Below are 22,519 nucleotides of genomic sequence, written 5' to 3' on the forward strand. Positions count from 1 at the left end.
ATACCGCTTCAGATCACGTACGCGCCAGTCTCTAATCTTCAGTTTCAGTCTTCGACGTTTGCTGAAGGATCTTTGGTGTGAGTGTTGTTTTCTTGATCATTGTCTCTGAATGATTTACAAAGCGAGTTCTTCAGCGATCACTGAACATGCTCAGTGTATTGATCGCTGGAACTGAAAATACAGAAACTAAAATACATCAAAAGGAAAAAGGGATTATCATCAAATCACTGAGAGAGAGGATCAACAAATATACTGGTTTCGATATCATATAGTCACAATACATCCTACAATGATGGGGGAGAACCGGTTTACCATGGATAATGATGGAACACAAAAGTAAGTCATATATCTATATTAGAAAGCATCACTACGGATCAATGCTCATTTAGTTCAACTACTTCAGGTTTATTGTTTAATGAGAAATCAATTTCAACCACTACATGCCTATAGCTTAAGATCTCCAAGGGTCCTAGTTAAGCTCGTTCACTAGACATTACATTATATTGCTCAATGGACGATGCCCGACTCTAAGTGTCACACCATTTTGCCTATGAAGACCTAATTCCTATTTCAAGTTATAATGAGGGAATATCATCACGGTCATACCAATAAAACTGATTCATATGTCTATGGATCCTTTAGATTACAGTATCTTACACTAATGATTCTGGATATGTCAAACCATATCCAACACATAAACATTTGTATAATAAGTTGTCAAGCGGATAAAATCCTTATTTTATCAAAAAACCTAATGGGTGAAGACTAATTTTTGGTTTTGGTTCCAAAATTGCAACTTTAAAACAACCGATGTTGTAACATAAAAAACCATTTCCCACACTTGGTTTATCAAAAAGGTACAAAGTCCTCTCCCGATTCGACCTAAATGATCCAAAATCATCAAAAACATAAAATATATAAATCTTTCCCACACTTTTGGTTTATCAAAAAGTTACAATGTCCCTAAATCTCCCAATGTTTGACCTAAATGGTCCAAAATCATCATAAACATAAAAATTTATGAAATGGAAGCTTGAGAGACTAAAATATAACATTTTGAATGTATATATAACTTTACAGAAGTGTAGAATGAACTTACATTGCTAAGTTTTAGCCAAATCTAGAAATCAAGAAAAACCCTAGATTTGAGGAGAAGTTCTTGAAGTCAAATCCTCCAAAATGAAGTCTTCACTATAGCAATCTTTAAAACTTGAGACGCCATGAGCCTAGCCTTTAATGGCTATCGAACTGAAATTATTGAAGAGAGATAAAGAGAAAGAAAGAGAGAGAACGGAATGAGGGAAATGGGAAGAAAATTGAGCAGATGAGGAGTCTAGGTCTTAGGCACACACATAGGTTATGGCTTGACCTAAGGTATGGAGAAAGTCTTCCGGTCCTTTATGGCACGCGCACACATATGCGAGCAACTTTTTTTTATGGTTAAATTTGTGTGGAAAGTTGTGTTATCCAATGTTTCTCCTCTTCTCTGAGCTGTACTAATAGTTTATCCAAATAGAAACTCGTGCGATCGAAATTGCATCTTTTGCACATTTGATTTTACAAAAATCTCGAGAAATACATAAATTTTGGGTTTTTAGATACTTTGATGATGAATCATAAAATGTGCGGGTTTTAATGATGTATCCCTCATATAGGGATTATTTTGATGCTAGTTCACATTTTGGTATATTGATTTTATAAATCATTTTAAATACACATGATTGAGTTTTATTGGATTTGGTGGTATTTTGGGTCATTAGATTTATCAAACTCTTTTAAGTTCACTTTCGGGTTTATGAAGACTCATTTAAAACTAGTTAAACAAGGGGAAGAGCTTATTGGCTTGGATTTGAGATCAATGCATGTTTTGGGATTTTTCCCGACCTTTAAGTTAGTAATGATGAGTTTGCCTAAACGTTGAACATTTGTAACTAATTGGTTTACGTTGACTTTTATTGTATAGTCAAGTGAGTTGTGGAGTAAACTTGTTTGATTTTAACTCGAACGGGTTTTGGGGACATTTGTCTGGTTTAAATTTCTCTATGTTGAGCTTTGAACTTGATATGCATTTATGACATATTTATTTCAAATTATATGTTTTGAGTGTGTTGGTCATTCAGTTGGAGTCATGTAATTTAGAATGTAATGCAATGGATCCATACGCATAGGAGTCTGTTTTATTTGTTTTAAATGGGATGTACAGTCCAGTTTAATAGCTTAAAATAGGCATTATGTCTTCATAGGCAATATGGTGCAAGCTCTTAGAGTCGGGGATCAGTTATTGACCAACATAATATAATTTCAAGTGAATGAGCTTAACTATGATCTTTGGGGATCTCAAACTATAGACTTAGAGTGGTTGAACATGATGACTCATTAAACTATAGATCTGGGTGGTTGAACTTAATGACATTGATCCATAGTGATGCTCATTAACATAGATATGTGGCTTACTTTTGTGTTCGGTMACATTCAGCGAAATCACCCGTCACCGAATATATTATGGGTGGTTGAACTTAATGACATTGATCCATAGTGATGCTTATTAACATAGATATGTAGCTTACTTTGTGTTTTTACACATTGAATGGAATTAGGTCTCCCCCGTCACCGAAATGTGTGTTTTGGATATGATATTTTATTCATTTTTTGATGTTGTATTGGGTATGAAATGTACCCATGATTTGATGTTTCAGATGTTGTATATTATTCATATTTTGTTGCTTTGGATCCTTGAGTTTTATTCATGTTTTTGGTATCTGAGGTACCAAGCTTTATTCAAGTTTTTTGTGAGTACTGGCTTCTGGTTTCATAACAAAATGGGTGTTTGGGTTATTGAGTTGTCATCACGAAATGGGTTTCGAAAATATGTTTGTTTTTATGGTAAAGACGTTGCATTTTAGAAATGTTGAGTTCAATAAGCAGTTTTTTAGTTTTATTGTTTTATAGTTATGATGAAAATGTTTCACTCACAATCCATTAAGCTTAACACTTTTTCTTGTTGGCATATGCATCAGGTCCTTATTCGGGAATGGTACTAGTGACACTGTGAAGAGTTGAGTGCTAGTTAAAGGCACAAGTAGGGGTATATAAAAAACCGTCAAACCGTGAAACCCGCCCAAACCAACCCGTTAACAACCCAACTAAACCTAATCTGCCAAACTTCCAAACCGCTAAACAACGAAACCACTAATTAGGAGGGTTGAAATTCGGTTAGCATAACTCAACCCAACCCAAACCGCCAACCAGCCGCTAATATATATTATTTTTATAAATTTTGTATATATATATATATATATATATATATAAATGATATTTACAAAATTATTATTTATAGCCCAAAAATATGCATATTTTTTAGTTACTTAGTTTTATGCATGATTGTTTTTTAAAATTTTATTATGCATGTTAATATGTTATCGTTTGTTGAGTTTATGTTTGTATTTTTTTTCTATGTATATAGGCTACCAAACTAGAATCACCACCAAAGAATAATTCTAAAGAATCTCAAAGGAAAAAAATTATAGAAATCATTTTGCAACAACAACAAATGGACGTGMCGGAAAACATGAACGGTGTTGATAGATATTTGGTTGATGGATCTATCAATCCAAAGACTCCATCATTTGATGTAGTACTTTGGTAGAAAGATAATACTAATAGGTATTGCATTTTGTCTATGATAGCTAGAGATGTTCTTGCTATACCTATATCTACCGTAGCATCTGAATCCGCATTTAGTATTAGCGGTCGTATTTTAGACTCATTTAGAAGTTTTTTGAATCCAAAAATGGTAGAGGCCCTTGTATGCACGAAAAGTTGGTTGAAAGGGAATAATGAGCGGATCCAAATAAGTGAATTTTGGATGAAATTTCATCTTATGACTTTCTTGAAGAAGATAAACTTAACAATGGTTCTTTTTTCATGCTTATATATTCTTAAAAAATGGTTTAAAATATTCTTTTTGAATTGTAGACAAACTCAAGGAAAATGCAACATCGGAGTCGGAAAGGTCCAAGATGGTTGTACTTGACTAAGGATTTGAATCCGATGCTATCATTTAAACTTTTGAAATTTGATTCCAATACTTGAGGATTTAGATAAATTTTTGGATGACTGTAATTACTAATGACTTTGATAGGTATATTTTCAGTACTCTTTATCATATTTCATTTGCCAACTTTATGAATTTTAGTAACTCGCCAACCCAACCCAACCCGCAAGGGTTGGGTTGGGTTATACTTTTGAATGGGCTGAGATTTTTCAAACCGTCATAATTGGGTTGGGTTGTAAAAATGTCAAAAATCGTCCAACTCAACCCACGTACACCCCCTAGGCACAAGAATGATTCAGTTATTTGGAGACGTCTTCCGTACTTTCGAGATAGCGATTGATACTATATTTTAGTATATAACACTTGTAAGTGTCGAGTCCGGCAAATAATACAATTTTATAATGTAATCTATTACCTCTCATACACAAGAATTGTGATAGCGATAAGTAAGGTCGTCTCCTCAAGGACTCAGTGTTAATCGTGAGTCCAAAACGATGTCACGTGCAAATATATTGAAAGCATTAAATACAGGGGGGTTGTGAGTTGAGAATTAAACTTAACATGCAAATAAAACAAGACAATTAATGATAAATAAACGAGTTCTACTGATTATTAATAAATGCCTGTTGGACCATGCATCATTGACTTGTACTTCACAGGGATTTTCTCAATATCATTCCAGAACAGTTATAAATGTTGACATGCACCAATACCTTGCTTATCCTTAAACTAGCTAGCTTCACTGACATGAGAAGCTCGACAAATAGCACCTAATTGGGTAGTCAAGTTTAGATACACACCTAAACTCAACTACCATCAGCATTAAAAACAGATAAGCATTATTCTTAGCCAACAATCAGATGGCGACTGTTTAGACTATATTGTACAAACTACAACACCAAATGATTAATATGATCTATCAACCAAGATGTCGCTTGTTACTTATCAAAGTAAGGAACAATTGTGGATTCTGTAACCTTGAATAACAAAATCAAAATCAAAATCAGATTAGAAAAAGTAAGGACACCTACTCAAATCAACAATCCAAAATTGACAAATCGAAATAAACAAATTTGCATAAATGGAAATAAAAAGATAATGAACTTTCAACAAGGTCAAAACCAACAGCAATTACATACCCGTCACTACAATTGAAGAAACTAGCTACTCATATCTCTAATTCGAAAATTTAGAAACTTACAAGATTAAACCCATAATTTGATACAAGAAATTGATAACGGATCCTCCAAAATCGCCGCCAAGTCTCCTTAATTGTGTCTCTGGTCGAATCCCCCCTCCATGACGGTTTCAAGAGGCTTTTAAATGATAAAATGAAGAAACTGCTCAAGAATTGAAATTTGGGGAAATCAGCTCACGGTCTGCGACCACGACCCTTGTATGCGACTCTAAGTGGCATGTCAAGGTAGCATTTTATGTAACATAAGTTCAAATCTCTTATGTGAGGCTTGCATGAGGCGCTCGTTTCCGACCTGACTTGTGACCCTAGGTGGCTTGTTAGGATATCATTTTATGTACCATAAGTTCTAAAGAGTTTCAGGTTCTTTTCCTTTATGCTACCATTGTAAGTAACCCTAGCATGGCAAGGTAGCATGTCAGGATCACGTAGACCTATGTTATGCTCTACTTAGGCTTGGAATCCATCGTCTTGGCATCTATAATCAAATAATCGAAATTAAGGAGGTCTATTAACTAATAAATCATCATTCAAGGAATTTGATATAAAAATAGGTTCAAATATGCATTTATTATCTAGACTTTGTGTTGGTTTGTTTTATATATTGCTTATGTTAAATTTTGATTTGTCATTATAGACAATCGAGTGTTGATCTTTAGAACGAATTTATTCTTTATTTGATGTATTAATTTTTTTTAAATAAATGAAGCAAATATTTATTAAACTCGAAAATAAGCAAACACCATTTTCCAGTCCCAACAGCCAAAAAGCACTCTCTAAGGGGTCGTTTACCTAAATGCTTACCTGGTAAGCGCTTACCCTTAGGAGTCAACATTGTAATTTATTTTACCGGATAAGATTGTAGTACATCAAAATGGTATTGTATGCAACAATTTACCTAGTAAGTGTTTACTCGGGTAAGAGTCGTCACCCTCACTTACCGACTTATCATTGCTCTTACCGGGTAAGATTTTTTACCGTTGTCATGTTCATCCGGTAAGGAAAATTACCCAGTAAGCACTTACCGAGTAAGCGTTTAGTAAACGGCCCATAAGTTCCAAAGCCCAGAATGGCGTGAGGCATGACATAGCGTGATAGCGAGTTCAAGATTAAGCCTTACACACCACGGCGAGGATGTTGTGTTTTTCAAGGCGTGGCATAAGGCGGTAAATTTGTATGTCATAACATATTAATTCCATTTTTATTCTTAACGATATTAAAAAAAAATAGATTTTCGTTTTAACCATGAGTCTGTAATATTGCATGAATCCATGAAACTGTGAGTCATGTAATTATGTGGCTCTGTAACCGTGTACAATCTAAAGTTAAAAATGTAAAAACACAATAAGTTACAAAAAAAAAATAAGAAAATTAATTTTTTTAAGAAAAACTTGAATAAAATCACCGCCTTGAAAAAAAAAACGCGAGTCGTGGCGCTCCATGACACACGCTTTACACAAACGTTGTAAGGTTTATTGTAACGAAAGACGCATGTTACGTCATAATATATTATAGCACGCCTTTCTGAATACTGCTATGTTCCACAACAAAATTAGGTTCGGCAACCTTGTCAAAGTCGTAATTAGTGATGACATCGTCATAACCACTGATGACATCATAAATTTCCAAAATTATTGGTTTAGCAGCTTCATCCTTTTATAGATAGAAGAAAGATTCCAACATATTTAAAAGTTTAATAGTGTTTAACAGATATAGGATTCCAACACACCTCCTCAAATGGATGCTAGACATACCCCCTTGAGTAGAGGCTTGATCGAGTGTGTCGTACCTAATGTTCTAAAAGACATGCTATCGCAATCGTCGTTGTGAGCCATGGATCAGGGCTCGTCTTTGACGTCATGTTAAATTCTTGGCATGCAATGACCTGATGTGTGGTTTGTTATTTGACTTTTAATCTTTTTAGTGTTTAGCTTCTTAGTTTTTTAGTATATAACCGAATTTAAATTTTTCAATATCATTGATTAATTGAGTATTAGTAAAAAAAACATATATATATATATATATAGTGTGTGTGTGAGTGTGTGTGATGCACAGAGTTTTCATCACAAGTCAGTCACGTCTTAAAAAAACGTCGTCATGCCTCATAAGGCTTGATCTCACCACCACTCCATACTTCATACCGTTCAGAACCTTGGGGCCCTAGAGATGCTGAATACCTGCTCTGATACCATGTAAAGACATGTAAAACCCTTCTTAATGACAGTTGGAGTAGCAAATGGTAGAGAGTACCATCAAGATATCCACAAACATATGCTGCTACTTCAAGAACAAATGCACTCATTCAACCAAACATACTGTGATCATCAAGAACTATCTATATTCAAAAAATTTCATCACCCCAACAGCAATAAAACCCACAAACATGAACCTAAACTTCATCGCTTCATCGAAACGTGAACAGAGTTGACTCTGCATCTAACAGCTTACAAAATATAAACGTAAACGGAGTTGACTGAGCAAGAAACTAAAAATTGCAATCTTTAGTTCATCAAATCGCTGCAAAAGAAAACGATAGCAGTAATCTTGATAAAGATTTGGATCAAAAGATTTCGGGAAGTGCTATGATATTTTTCACAACTTTGGAGTAACATACAATTCATTTATCTTCACCCCATCCCCAATACACAAGATGGAAACGATCGACCAAAGGAACTTCTGTACAGATTGAAATCTCTACACGACACTAAGCACTCAAAAGAAGCTAAAAACGAACGATAAATGTGATATTTTAAATACATTACCAGAAAACTCGCTTGTAAACCGCAAGATCAAAACTCTGAACATCCAACCAGCTTCACAAACATCAAGTGGTCAACCAGTTGGGCTCTAATGTTATTGATTCGCCATTCTTGCAACTGAAAGTTCCTATTTTGTACGGTTTGATCCAGTTAGATAGACTTGAGATTGGATGACTGTTTTCCCAATTTTGAACCCGGGTACGACTGTAAACCCAACCTCTGATATGCCCTTATCATGGTATGCATCTTTTTTGGTTACATCTTCCATGTAAACCATCGAAAAGTCAACCCCTTTTTCCACCTGAAAGATCTCAACCGTTGGATGAAATGAACGAGCCAATTTATGAAGTAACCACATTGAGCTAGACATATTAACGAACGCCTCATAGAATACACTTAAAGACCTCCATGAATCCAAAACCTCCTTCTTTCTGTCCAAATTCTTGAATATTGAAGATTCCATTGTTGGATGGACAAGTTCTTCGTACTTTCTTTCACAAAATTTTGAGAAAGCACAACTAGGGTTCTTATTTAAAGTCTCCAATGGATTGACCAATACATGCTCAAATAATTCCATTGAATTATCATTAGAAGCTACATTCTCAGCCAAACCGAAATTTTCGGAATCAAAACCTTGAAACATACCTAAAGAGACGTATGACAAAAAGGCATAGCGATTATGCCCTTTTTTAACATACCCAACATCAGGATGAACATAATTAGCTGCTAAACCCAAATCCCACCCTGCTTTCTTCATCAACTGGATCAAAAGTTTTGTAAACCGATGTGAAGATCGACAAGCATCACGCAGCATTGAATCAAAAACCCTAATTGTCGGCAAAAACCCATTTGGGGGTTTCAAGTTTTTTGACAATTTCATTGACAACTTGGAATTACAGTCTTCAGTTTCCCCCAATTGCTTCTTTAACATCAAAACCTTATCATCTTTACCATCAATATCAGACTGTAGTCTATTAAACATGGTCTCCAAGGCTCTTAACTTGTTCTGATTCTCATTAACTTGAGCTTCCAAACAAGACCTAGTTGTAAAATCAAGATTAAAGTCTGGATTCTTTCGAGAATCTATATACAATCCCCTCAAATCATAAAGTTTCTGAAGTTGATTGACTAAAGCTTTATCATTAATCATAATCCCTTCTTCGTCAAACGGCACATGGGATGTTTGTAATTGAAGATAAGAAGCTTCAAACGATGAAATTACAGCGAAAACAGATGAAATTAGATAATTACCGAAGCGCGTATTGAAAGGTTGTATGATTGAAGCAGAAACAATTTGATTTTGACTTTTCAAGTCGGGTTTGATGATTATAACCTTCTGATCGGTGATGAAATCTTCGGTGGAGTCAAGAAGAGTGAACCCATCTTCGTTGTCGGAGACGGCGGCCGATACGGCGGCAGAATTAGCGGCGGATTCTTCTTCCTCGGCGAATAATTCAAACGTCTTAGCTTTGAATGCGATTGCAAATTTCTGAAACATTTCTGAGATTTGTGGGGGTTTTGAAGTTGCTGCTGCTCCCAGTTCCATTTTCGATCTCTCTCTTTTTCACATAATTATATCATGGAATCAACAAGAACTCACATATGGGAATGGGATTTATGTGTTTTAGCTTGAGCTGCTGGTGTGCTAGAGACAGAGAAAACGAGGAGAGAGAAGGGTTTCGCAATGGTGCCTTGGATGACTTAGAAGGAAGGTATGAGTGTATAGAGAGAGAGAGAGAGAGAGAGATACAGAAGGTCTTCTTTTCCATGGGAAATATGAAACCAATTTTATATTAATTTATAAAAATCATATATAAAAGTTCATAAAATACATTTTTACATTTAAAACTTTATAACAAAATATTACAAAGATAAAGAAAATTCAGACATTCACAGTAAAAATATTGAACACTGCAAAATAAGTTATCTTTATAAAATTTTATTGTAAAATTTTAAATATAAAAATATAATCTCACAAATCTTATAAAAATAGACCGGTCTCATAACTTTATATATTTTATATTTTTTAATAAATATTTTTTATTATATTTTAAATTTTGATTTTGATTTTTTTAAGATGATTTAAGGGGGTGTTTGGGTAAGCTTATTTAAAACAACTTATACTTTTTTGTAAAAGTGCTTATTAACTTATGCGGTATCAAACTGGAGTTTTGTAAAAAGTGTTTGGATTAGCTTATAGCGGTACCAAAATGCAAAATGACCAAAAAGGACAGCTCATTTTTAGGTTATATTTGAAACCCTAGAATCGTTGGAAGTTGGTTGAAGAAAAAGGGTTCATATTTGAAACCCTAGAATCGAAGGAAGAAGCAGGAAGAAGGAAGAAGCAGGAAGAAGGAAGAAGAAGGAAGAAGCAGGAAGCGAAGGAAGAAGCAGGAAGAAGGAAGAAGCAGGAAGCGAAGGAAGAAGCAGGAAGCGAAGGAAGAATCAGGTATATCTTCTACCCTATACCAAAATGCAAAGCGAAGGAAGAAGCAGGAAGCCGGCGATGAGAAACCAGAGGACTTGCCGGCGATGAGAGGGGAGAGACGGATGCGATGAGAGGAGAGACGGATGCGATGAGAGGGTTAAAAGGGTAATATGTCAAATAAGTCAAGAGGGAGTAACTTATCAAAAACAACTTATTACCGGTTTGGCACCGGTATAAGCAGTTTTTTTTTTTCACATCCAAACACTCAAAATAACTTATCGGCGGTTGTGGACTGAAATAAGTTGATAAGCACCTTAAATAAGCTTTCCCAAACACCCCCTAAAATGAAAAATATTATACATAAAATCAGGCAGATTTTATAATATTATGTATAAAAATAACAAGTTGTAATTTATTTAATTTGGGAAGAAAATTTATGTTTAAAAAAATAATAATAATCAGTTTATGTTTTTTATATTTATCCTTGACTTTTAGAAAATTAAATTTATAAGAGAAAATAATTGTTGTGGTTTGATTTGAATAAAGTTCAGTTATGACCCTTAGAGTTTTGGTATTGTTACATTGTAAATAAAATATAAGACTAAACTACAAATTTGGTCTCTGTGGTTTGCTGAGAATAATATTTTTGATCCCTACATTTTTTAAACTACAAAGTGGTCATTGTGGTTTACAAAACGTATGCATTTAGTTTCTCTCTTTAACGGTCATTAAAAAAATTCTGTTAAATGAGAGGTATTTTCGTTCTTTTATTGATTTTTTTTTTGTTGTTTACCTAATCAAAATCTATTTCATGATCCTGATCATGTGGTTTTTGATTATGTAAAAGACAAAAAAAAATTAATAAAAGAACAGAAATATCTCTTATTTAATGAAATTATTTGACAGCAGCTAAAGGAAGAGACCAAATACAAACGTTTTTGCAAACCATGAGGCCATCTTGTATATACAAAACTACATGGATGAGTCTCAAATACTCATCAATCAGATTTATTTAAGTTGAGTAATGGTCATAACCAGTCGAAAAATGATTGAATCAAACCAGATTTTAGGATTGATGTGAGCATTGATCAGGATCAGTGAAAGCAACTATTTTGTACAAATTAATGACGGATTTGAACCGATCAAAGGCAAATAACTATTAAACTTTGAAAATAAGTTCTTTTAACTTTTAAAAATACAACGACCAGAACCAGTTCAATCCACCTATTTCATACTAGAACCAGTTTCGTTTTCTATTTTTTTGAATCGGGCTTCCAAAGGACTTAGGTGCACCGGTTCTTGTTCATTCTATGTGTAAGGAACCATTAATGATGGATTTTATAATCGGAGGACTAATAATGTAAATATCATAAAAAATTGGGGTGTAAAGAAAATTAGTTTTAAAACTGTTTTTTTGACTTCTTTTATGTATGACTTCAATTTTAATATTGGTGGTGGAAATGTGATGAATTAAATAATGTCGGAAATTTAGGAAAGGAGACCGATCAACGGTAATAATTTGGGGAAATACTAAAACGACAGGAGTCCGCATTTTGAGCTCCCATCACGGACAACTCGCTTTCTTTCCTTTTATAAACCATACTAAATTTAATAAATAAAACAAAATTACATGTGACAACCCTAATGTATATTTTAAGGGTCGATATAACTTTTATGTGATTTTAAATAAATAATAATGTTTTTTTAATACAATATAAATTTAAAAATTTCATAAAAATTTAAAAATACATAAAAGTTTTTATTTTTTATGTAATTTTTTTAATTTAACTTTTTATTATAATTTAATTTAGGTTTAATAACGAAATAATTTATTTTTGATTTGATAATATAATTTTTTATAAAGATAATAACTAAGTATTATGTTAGAACTTAATAATTATTTTAATTATGTTTTAAATTATATATTTAAAATGAGAATTTTATCATATATTTGATTATATTTATCTACAGTTAGTTACACGAATTCAAACATTGAGCTTAATAAGTTGTACTTACACACAATTTACTTGTAATCTTCTTAAATTTTAAGTAATATACATCAATAAGCAGAACTTCATGTATAAAAGATTATTTTTAAGAGTTTTGGTCAAATGTTTTATAATATAATATATGTTTACATGTAATATTGAATTTTAAGTAATATACATCAATAAGCAGAACTTCATGTATAAAAGATTATTTTTAAGAGTTTTGGTCAAATGTTTTATAATATAATATATGTTTACATGTAATATTGAATTTTAAGTAATATACATCAATAAGCAGAATTTAATGTATAAAAGATGATTTTTAAGAGTTTTAGTCAAATGCTTTATAATATAGTATAGATAATACGATTTTAGGATTTTCATGATATTCTTAATTGTTTGAATTTTTATCGAACTTTAATTTCGGTGCAGTTTACTACTTTGAATTATTAAATTGTGTTTCAAAAGACACATCATCACACACACACATATGTATATCGAAGCTTCTTCTTTTGCAAATCATTCAAAAGTTACAAACCGAACAAATAAGGGTATTTATGTCTTTTTAACAAATTTATATTTTAAGAATAATCATATTGCTTAATATATCATAAAATATCATATTTAACTTATTTGTTATAAGACTAATCTCTTCCTTAAAAATCTCATTCTCGGTTGTCATAACTGATTTCATCACCCTTTCTCCAATAATATTCATTGTAACTGTTTGTTTCTCATATGAAACCAAACCAATTATTAGTTTTCATATGGAACAATAATTGTTTTTGTAACAGTAGTTCCATACCAATGTTGTTTCAGTTATGAAACAACATATTGACTTTTTAATATGAAACTTTTTGTTTCTCATATGAAACCAAACTAATTATTGGTTCGCATACGAAACAATAACATCTTTTGTTACCCATGTTTCATACCAGTGTTGTTTCACATGAAGTTTTTTTTTTACCAACAGACTTGAACTTAGTGTATTGATTAATATATATTAGTTTCATATTTTCAACAAAATACACATAAAATAAATACTTCATGAAACAAATACATGTTAACTAATATATTAAAAATAATCTTAAATAAAAAAAAATCATATGAAGAAATGAATTTCTTACTTTTTATGTATTTGTATAAACCATAAGCAATGATTATTAATAATTATTTTAAAGTTAAAATACTAAAAAACTAAAATTAAATTTATATCATAAAATTGAATATTAATAAATTGTAACCTCTTTCATTGTCTCTTTTCACATAAAATATTGCAATTAGGGATGTAGAAAAAAATATTTGAAAATTTAAATATTTGTACTTTGGAGAATTAAAAATACTTATATATTCCTTGTTGTCAAAGAATTTGTGCCTTTTTAACTCTTCAATTATAAGTCAAACATATATGTATCCTTTGAATTATTTTTTAGATTAAGTTAATTTATTATTTATTTGTTAATAATTAATAATATTGTTTTGTCAATCACTTTATTGTTGCTCTTGTTCAAACTTTGCAACTTCATTATTCGGTGTTAGGATGTTACTGAACACATCTACTCGATTTACTTCTTTCGGATGATCAGAGCCATAACGTTGCCCTTTCGCATAATTCCATTTTCTTGTTTCGACTGTTTTAAAGTAAACTAACACTCGATTTAGACATTGGTTCTCGTTTTGAGTATTTGGAAGACATTTGATGCTCGTATGGAGCTTTGCTCAACTTTTAAAGGTCTTTGCTTATTTAGATCGTTTAATCATCAATCAAGGATATCCATTCAAGTTTGAGTTTGAGCTTATCTTCTTTTTGGCATCAGCAAAGTATCCAATGGAGTTTATTATTATATTTGCTTTGAAGATGTTAAGTATCAAGGTAGAGTATTGTGACAATTCGTCATTTAGGGATTTCAGGTTAGTACCTTATTTTAGGATCTTTATTGAGAATTAAGTCTTTCTAGGTTTAGCTATGATGAATAGAGAACGTCTCGCTTAATTCCCAAGATTGGTTCGGAAGAACACGTTTCGGCGGGTAACTGACAAAGTTAACTTGTGCAATGCCAAATAGTCTTGAAATGCTCCAAATAAAATAAAGTTGATATTTTAAGTTTTGTATTTAAGAAATTAAAAATTTCCAAAGTCCCATTTTGTTGGCCAATTAATTTATTAAAGGGTGGAGTTTTAAAATCTTTTATTTAGTTGTTTTGTTTAAATAATTTATAGAGGGGTTTTATTATTTAGAAAAATAATAATTTATAGGGCTTGAGCCTTTAGAGGCCAGCTCATTTCTTCTTTAAAAGCCTTCATATAAATACCCCCTCTTTCTTTGAAAACTCTCATTTCCAACTCCCAGCTTAACCTGTCACCTCTTTCTCTACTCTCGACCACCTTCCAGCCAATTCTATCTCCTTCGCAAGCCTTAAAAGTTCCTGCTGTTCTTAAGAATCGCTAAAGATTCTAAGAAAGGGTATGTTTTGAGCTATTCTATCTTCACAAAAATTCGAAAATTTTCATTCCTCTCCACCTATTCGATTCTTTAGGAAATTTATGGGATTTAAAGATGGGAGATTGTTCATCAAAGACCTGCAAATGTCTTCGATAGGATGATAGTCTGTGATCCATGATCTTTAATCTCTAAGAAGGAAGGAGAGAATCCTTGCATGTAAGGTCTGATCATATTTTATGTATGATAGGAGCTTGCATGCATCCTTAATCAGATTTATTATTTATCTTTAAAACTCGTTGGAATCGGATTTTATTTTCTGGAGTTTGTTCGAAGATGATGACTCAAGCTAGAGTTTAAATTCTTGAAAAATGATGAACTTGAGACCCCTCCCCATCATTGCTGTCATTCTTGGTGCATGCAACCGGTTTTGGGGGCGTGTGTCTCAAGGTTGTAGAGTATTTAAGAAGAATCTCAAACCCACTCAAAAATTCTTGATTTTGGAAATTGGCGGCTGTCATCATTATTTTGGATGACTTAWGATGATGTCATTAGGTGGATTTTGGAAGGTTCCTTTTRAAAAGTAAATATTAAAATATCGGCTTTTATTTTATAAAAATCTTGATGGCATTGCATTAAAAGCAACTTTGCTTTACCTTGGGCAAGAAACCTTTAAGTAATTTAGCGTTGGATATTGGTCTGTTCAGGAAATTCGGGCGAGCCTAGAAAGCTTCTAAGGGCAACTTCTGGATATTCATCAAACTAGTGAGTTCTCATGGCCCCACTTTTACTGCTTTTGATTATTTTATGGGGGAAAAGCATGATATTGAGCAACTTTGCATGTTTATTTATGTAAAAATCTTTGGACTAAGGAACTGCTTAGTCAAGTTTTTGGTTGAAATCTTGGGACTAAGGAACTGTTTAGTCGATGCTTTACTCAAAACCTTCGGGCTAAGGAACTGCTTAGTCGATGCTTTGCTTGAAACCTCTGGACTAAGGAATTGCTTAGTCAGGTTTTTCTAAGCTATATTTGTTAACTGTTACTGCACTTTGAATAAATGTTAAATTGATGTGCTTGAGAGTATATTTTCCAAATAAAAGTCCCCGTCCGTAAACGCTACTTATTAACTCGGGTACATCCCCGGGCCGTGGTATTGTGGATAGCCGCTATTGTGTTGACAGTCCCACCCAGAAAGGGGTACACATTACCTACGTTTTTCTTGGTCTAATCATGTGGAATTTGGACCACCGCTGAATTAGTACTATATCGAACTGTGGGACCTAAGTAGTGTACGGGCTACTTTTGGTTGTTCGAAAATTAATGGGGCAATTGGTCAGGTAAGGCTCAGTAGCGTCTCAAGTTCTACATCGTGAGAGATTTACTTTTATTAAGTGCAAAGAATTCGCATAAGTTTGCAATTACTTGGTTTATGCATTGAAATGTTTTGTACATATGAAAACCCGTGAACTCACCAACTCTTTGTAGTTGACCTTGTTTTATTTTCATGCTTTTCAGGATCTAAGTAAAGTTGGTTCTGTTTTGGAAGCATACTCGTGGCATGATCGATTAAAGATTGAAATTGAAGTATTTTGAGAAAAGTGTATTCAGATTTAATCTTCAGTTATGTCGATAAACTTGTTTTGTTTTTGAACAACTTGGAATGGTGTTATTTAAAAACTGTTGCTATGATTCGCTTGCCTGTTACATCTCGTGTTTCCGCTTTAGCGGGGTGTGACAAGTATCTAAAAACATGATAAAACACACTTGAGTCAGTGCAGACATCCATGATGAAAACTCCAGAAGTTTAAATTTTGTCGATAGAAACAACAAACAGGCTTTTGGTATTTGGCACAATAGTGGCGCTATAATTCTATATATGCACATTTGGTCTATGTGATAAACGCAAAAACTCTTGATTTTATGATTTAAATTTTTGTGAGGAACCTTTAGGTTTGTTATATAAATACACACGTGGTATTTTGGCGTCTTATTTTTTGTAGCTTAGGGGATGTTTGGTAGTTGTTGAACAGTTTGGTGCTAATGATTAAGTGGTCAGAATGATTAAAAGACTCTTATAATATAGTGCAAAATGAAATATAACTGTTTGATAATTATTCAGAATGAAATTAGGATGCTAAATGGTTAAGGGATGCCCAAGATACATAATCATTCAGAGGGTTTTAGAACTATTAAGAGGTAGATTCATTTTGGCAAACAAGATTCACCTCTTAACGATTTAAATACTACCTCTTAATTGAACTATTAAGAGGTAAACAAACAACCCCTTAGTCTCTTTCTTAGGCACAACCCACTTACGACCAACTTGAACCAATTTTTCCTAGACAAATGGAGAGTGAGAATCAAGTGATGTTTGTTTTTTAAGATGTGCTGGAATCTGAAGTCTTATTTCACTTTTGATTTATAAGAGATGGTGCTAACATCTGAAATCTGAATCAATAAAACTGTTTGTTTTTGTAAACTGATAAACGTTTGAATTTGTTTAAACTGTCTAATTTACCATTAAAAAATTACATTGTTGAATTTATAAATGAAATTTATACAATTTCACATATTTATTTATCATCATTACAAAATTTATATCTAAATTATATAATTAGCATTCATTTAAACGAAAATATGTCATTAACGTATTTAATTCATTTAAATCCTATTAAAGTACATCAATTAAGAGAAGTGAGGATTAATTGAGAGAAATGATTGATTAAGGTTAATTAATTGAGAAAAATCGTTGTTGAGGGTTTGAAGAACAATAAGAGGCAAATAAGAGGTTGATTTACCTCTTACCAGATAAGAGAACAATAAGACATAAGTGTCTCTGAAAAATTGGAAAAAACAAACAGTTTGAATGACCTTACCTCTTAACGAATTAGACATAACAGGTGAATAAGAGTTTTTCTATAAAAAAAAAAACAAAAACAAAAAAACAAGGTCTCAGTGATGTACGAGACAGAAATCGAGAGCGAGAACCAGTCCATAACAAAAATCGAGAGCGAGAACCAGTCCAAGACAAAAATCTAGGATCGAGCGAGACAGCAGGTCAACGAGAACTTGTGTCTGTGAAGCTGTGAACGATTTTAGAATCAGTTTTGAAATCAATTTTATAGCTGTGATTTTCATCTTGATTCTTGGTTTTTAGGTAAAACTCTAACACACTTGCTTTTAGTTGTGATTTTGATTTAAAATAGAATATGATTTTGTTTCTTAGGAGCTTCTGTATTTTGGATAATGATTTTATGTTACTGATAATGTGATATGTTATTTGTTGTCTTATTTCTGATTTTGTTTCTTTGGCCTTAGTTAGCTTTTGTTTTGATTTTTTAAGTTAGAATAGAATCTGATTTTATTTTGCTATTGTTATTGCTAGAGGAAATGGAAAAAAATTAAAAGAAAAACATCAACACCCGAATCTAGCTCTGCTCCTTCAATGCCTAGTAAAATTCATGTGAATGATCTTCCTTGGGGTTCTCATTATAAAACTATTTTGAGTTTGATTGCTTTTTTTCCAAATGTTGTTGAAGAGGATAACGATAATGGTTTGATGGCGATAATGGTTTGATGGCGATAATGGTTTTAGTCGTACCCAAGAAATTGGTATTCTAGCTTATCTGAAGACATTTGATTTTTGTGATTTATTTGCACTTGATGTTTCATATTTTAAAAGTCGTAGACTTGTTGTCATGGATTCTTCCAAAAAGGATCAAGATATTTTGGAAGCGGTTTCATTGGTAAGAATAATCAAACAGCTATTGCAACATTTTAGAGAAACCGGTTTTGATCCACTTTTGAAGAAAATGTATTCTTTTTTGTGAAGCAAATGGTATTCAATCTTTGTATATGGCAGACCGTTATTTAAAAAAGGGAAGACAAATGACCAACATCACCAATCATCATTATTACGATTTTGATATTTTCAACACCGTCGTGAACATGCAACTTCAAGAGTTTGGGGATCGATGTAGTGAGGTAAGCACCCAGTTGCTTAAAAATATAACAGTTTTGAGTCCATGTGATTCACGCAGTTTAATGTACCCAGTTTATTAAGGGTGCGTTTGGTACGTGGAACAGGATAGGACAGGACACACTTGTCCCATGTTTGGTGTGTTTTTAAGTGGAACTAAGTGGAACCCGTGTGGGACAAGCTTGTCCACCCTCAACCCCTGGAACTAAGTGGAACAAGGTAGCATTTTACTAATATACCCATCTGAACCCTCCCTCATATCGCCTTCTCCTATCGCCTACACAGAGCCGGTCGCTCCATCTCGCCGGCTGTACAAACATCTCGCCGCCCGACGAAGTCGCTTCATCTCGCCGGTCTTCCCCGTTGCTCCATCTCGCCGGTCTTCCCCGTCGCTCCATCTCGCCGGCTGTACCTTCATCTCCTTCCCGACGAAGTCCCTTCATCTCCTTCCCGACGAAGTCCCTTCATCTCGCCGGTCTTCCCCGTCGCTCCATCTCGCTGGCTGTACCTTCATCTCCTTCCCGACGAAGTCGCTTCATCTCGCCGGTCTTCCCCATCGCTCCATCTCGCCGGCATCTCCTTCATCTCGACGGTTGTACCTTCATCTCCTTCTCGACGATTTGCTGTGTATGATTTTCCCTAACTCGACTGTTTGATTCGATTTGTTGTTTGATTTTATGTGTATGATTTGCTGTAATGCTTGAATCGATTTAGGGTTTTGATTCGATTTAGGGTTGTAATGCTTGATTCGATTTAGGGTTTTGATTCGATTTAGGGTTGTAATGCTTGAATCGATTTAGGGTTTGAATCGATTTATGGATCTGTTTGCTGTTTCTATCGATTAGGGTTTGAATCGATTTATGGATCTGTTTGTTGTTTCTATCGATTAGGGTTTGAATCGATTTATGGATCTGGTTGTAATGCTTGGTAATCTGCATCATTAGCAAATCAAATTAGGGTTTTGATCGAAATTTGTCACTGTAAAATTGATTGAAGTTGAAGTTTTTAGGGTTTAGAATCTGATGGTAGATTAATTTGATCATGGTGGTTAGAATTCTAGGATTGACTCAATAGGGGTAAATTGGTCATTTTAACCAGTTCTGTCCAGTCCTATCATGTCTTACCAAACGCTGAACAGCTATCCTGTCCTGTCCTGTCCTGTTCTATCCCGTCCTGTCCTGTCCTGTCATGTCTGCATACCAAACGCACCCTAAAGTTGAGTGAATTGTATCCTAATGATTTTAGTCATATGGAAATGATTGCTCTTGAGAAACAACTTAACATGTACTATGTGATTGTGTGTCAAGATGAATGATTTACTGATTTGAGTGGTATTGTCAGGCTTGCTAGATTGATGGTGGAAACACATAATTATAAACATACAACTTTTCCTCTAGTATATCAGTTATTGAAGCTAGCTTTGGTTTTGCCCGTTGCTACCGCAACAGTGGAAAAATATTTTTTTCTACAATGAAGATTGTGAAGTCTGATTTGCATAACAAAATCGGTGATGAACTTTTGAATGTTGCATTGATATGTACCATAGAAAAAGAAGCACTTCACAATGTTAAAAATGATGATGTAATTAGCGAATTCCAAAAGATCAAAAGTCAGAGGGCACAATTGTAAGAGATAACTTTTTATCATTTTTAATAAAATCGTATCTTTTAGTTAATTATTATTTTATTTTATATTTTGACACCTACTATAACTTTTTATGATCTGCCACTGATCTTATCTGCTATATTACCCATACAACCTCCACAAAATACATCTACACCTTTTATTTCCCTATCAACTGTTATTAATTCTCCCTCCTAACACCTTCGCTCTCTTCTACTCCCTCATCACCTCCTAATCCTCCATCTCCCCCACGACCATGATCTCCCATCACAAGGCTTCAAAACAACACTCGTAAGCCTATTGATAAAATGAATATCCATGTCTCTTTGCAAACCATTTCCACCAAGCCTACCACTACAAAAACATTGAAAAATCTACGTGAAGATATGCAAGATGAGTACAATGATTTACTCAAAAGTCACATATGAGATCTTATTTCATCTTCTCTATCTCAAAACCTTATTGGATGTAAATGGGTTTTTTGTACCAAATATAATCCTGATGGCTCTATCGAGCTCTATAAAGCTCGTCTAGTTGCTAAATTATTCCACCAAAGACGTAGTCTTGACTACATCGAAACCTTTAGCCTTGTAGTTAATCCCAACACAATCCGAATGATTCTCTTTTTAGCTATTGCACATGGTTAGTTTCTTTGTCAAGTTGACATTAGCAATGCCTTCCTCCAAGGCTCTCTAATGGAGGATATCTTTATGGTTCAACCACCAGGTTTCATTATTCATACTCATCCAAACCAAATACGCAAACTCCGTCAAGCTCTCTATGGTCTCAAACAAGATCCATGAGCTTGGTACAATGAACTCAAATCCTATCTACTCGGTTGTGGTCTCAAAAGTTCCATTTCCGACACCTTACTCTTTACTTTATGCCACAAAAATGATCGCATCTTTCTTTTTCGTTATATTGATGATATTGTCATCATCGGATCAAATCCCACTCTTCTAAACTCTTTTATTTATCAACTCTCCATTTGTTTCTCACTTAGGATCTTGACACTCTTTCTTATTTCCTTGGTGTTGAAGTCTTACCTCACCCTCATCAAATTTTTCTTAGCCAACATAAATACACACAAGACCTCCTCACACGTACTGACATAGTAGCTGCCAAACTTATTCCTACCCCCATGGTTTCTCATCCCGCCCTAACAGAACCCCCTTGGCCAACCTAACTGAATACAGGGCAAATGTGGGAAGTCTACAATATTTAACTCTAATCGGAATAGATGTTTCTTTTGCAAGACGACTTAAGAACATTGGACAGCTCTCAAATGACTCTTACGCTACCTAGTAGGCACATCTACACAAGGTCTACTACTACGTCATGATTCGTCCACTACTCTCTATGCCTTCATAGATGTTTCTCAGGCCGATGATAAAGATGACTACATTTCAACAACCGGTTACATTTTTTACTTGGTCTAAATCCTATTTCTTGTAGTTTACATAAACAATCACTCTTGTTTGTTCCTTGACAGAATCCGAATACTGAGTTGTTGCTACAACTATGACAGAGGTATTATAGGTCTAGAACATATTTCATGAGTGAGGCCATCTACCCATCACATCACCAGTAATATATTGTGATAATATGGGAGCTATATATGTTGTTGTCAATCCTAAGTTTCACTCAAAATGAAGCACCTAGCTCTTGACTATCACTTTGTTCGTGAGAATGTCCAAAGCCGAAAGATACATGTTTTATACATTTTCGGCAAGGACCAACTAGTTGATGCTCGTACTAAGCCATTTGCAAGAACCCGGTTCAAATAACTCATGTCTAGATTGGTCTCACTATTCGATCGCCCATCTTGCAGGGGCATGATAGATATACTCACAATCAATCCTACACTAATTGAATATTCTCTCATAATCACTTGATTGTAAATATATTGTAAGTTACGATTTAGTTTTGTAGGTTACGATTCTCTCAAGTAAGTTACGATTTAGTTTTGTAGGTTACGATCTACAATTGTGGGTTACGTTTATCTCAAGATAGAACTTAAGTTTATAGGATCAAATTATAAGCATCATATCT

The 22,519-nt window shown here is 33.7% G+C and overlaps 1 protein-coding gene across 1 annotated transcript; it reads right to left on the reverse strand.

The window, feature by feature from the left end:
- Positions 1-7,817: 7,817 nt before the first annotated feature.
- On the reverse strand, positions 7,818-9,721 carry LOC112527012 (protein GRAVITROPIC IN THE LIGHT 1). Its single transcript, XM_025137485.1, has one exon. It carries the CDS (start codon positions 9,552-9,554, stop codon positions 8,136-8,138), a length of 1,419 nt encoding a protein of 472 aa, XP_024993253.1. The 5' UTR covers positions 9,555-9,721; the 3' UTR covers positions 7,818-8,135.
- Between the last annotated feature and the right edge of the window lie 12,798 nt (positions 9,722-22,519).

This window comes from Cynara cardunculus, assembly GCF_001531365.2.
Source record: "Cynara cardunculus var. scolymus isolate 2C chromosome LG 14, CcrdV1, whole genome shotgun sequence".
Lineage (NCBI taxonomy): Eukaryota > Viridiplantae > Streptophyta > Magnoliopsida > Asterales > Asteraceae > Cynara > Cynara cardunculus.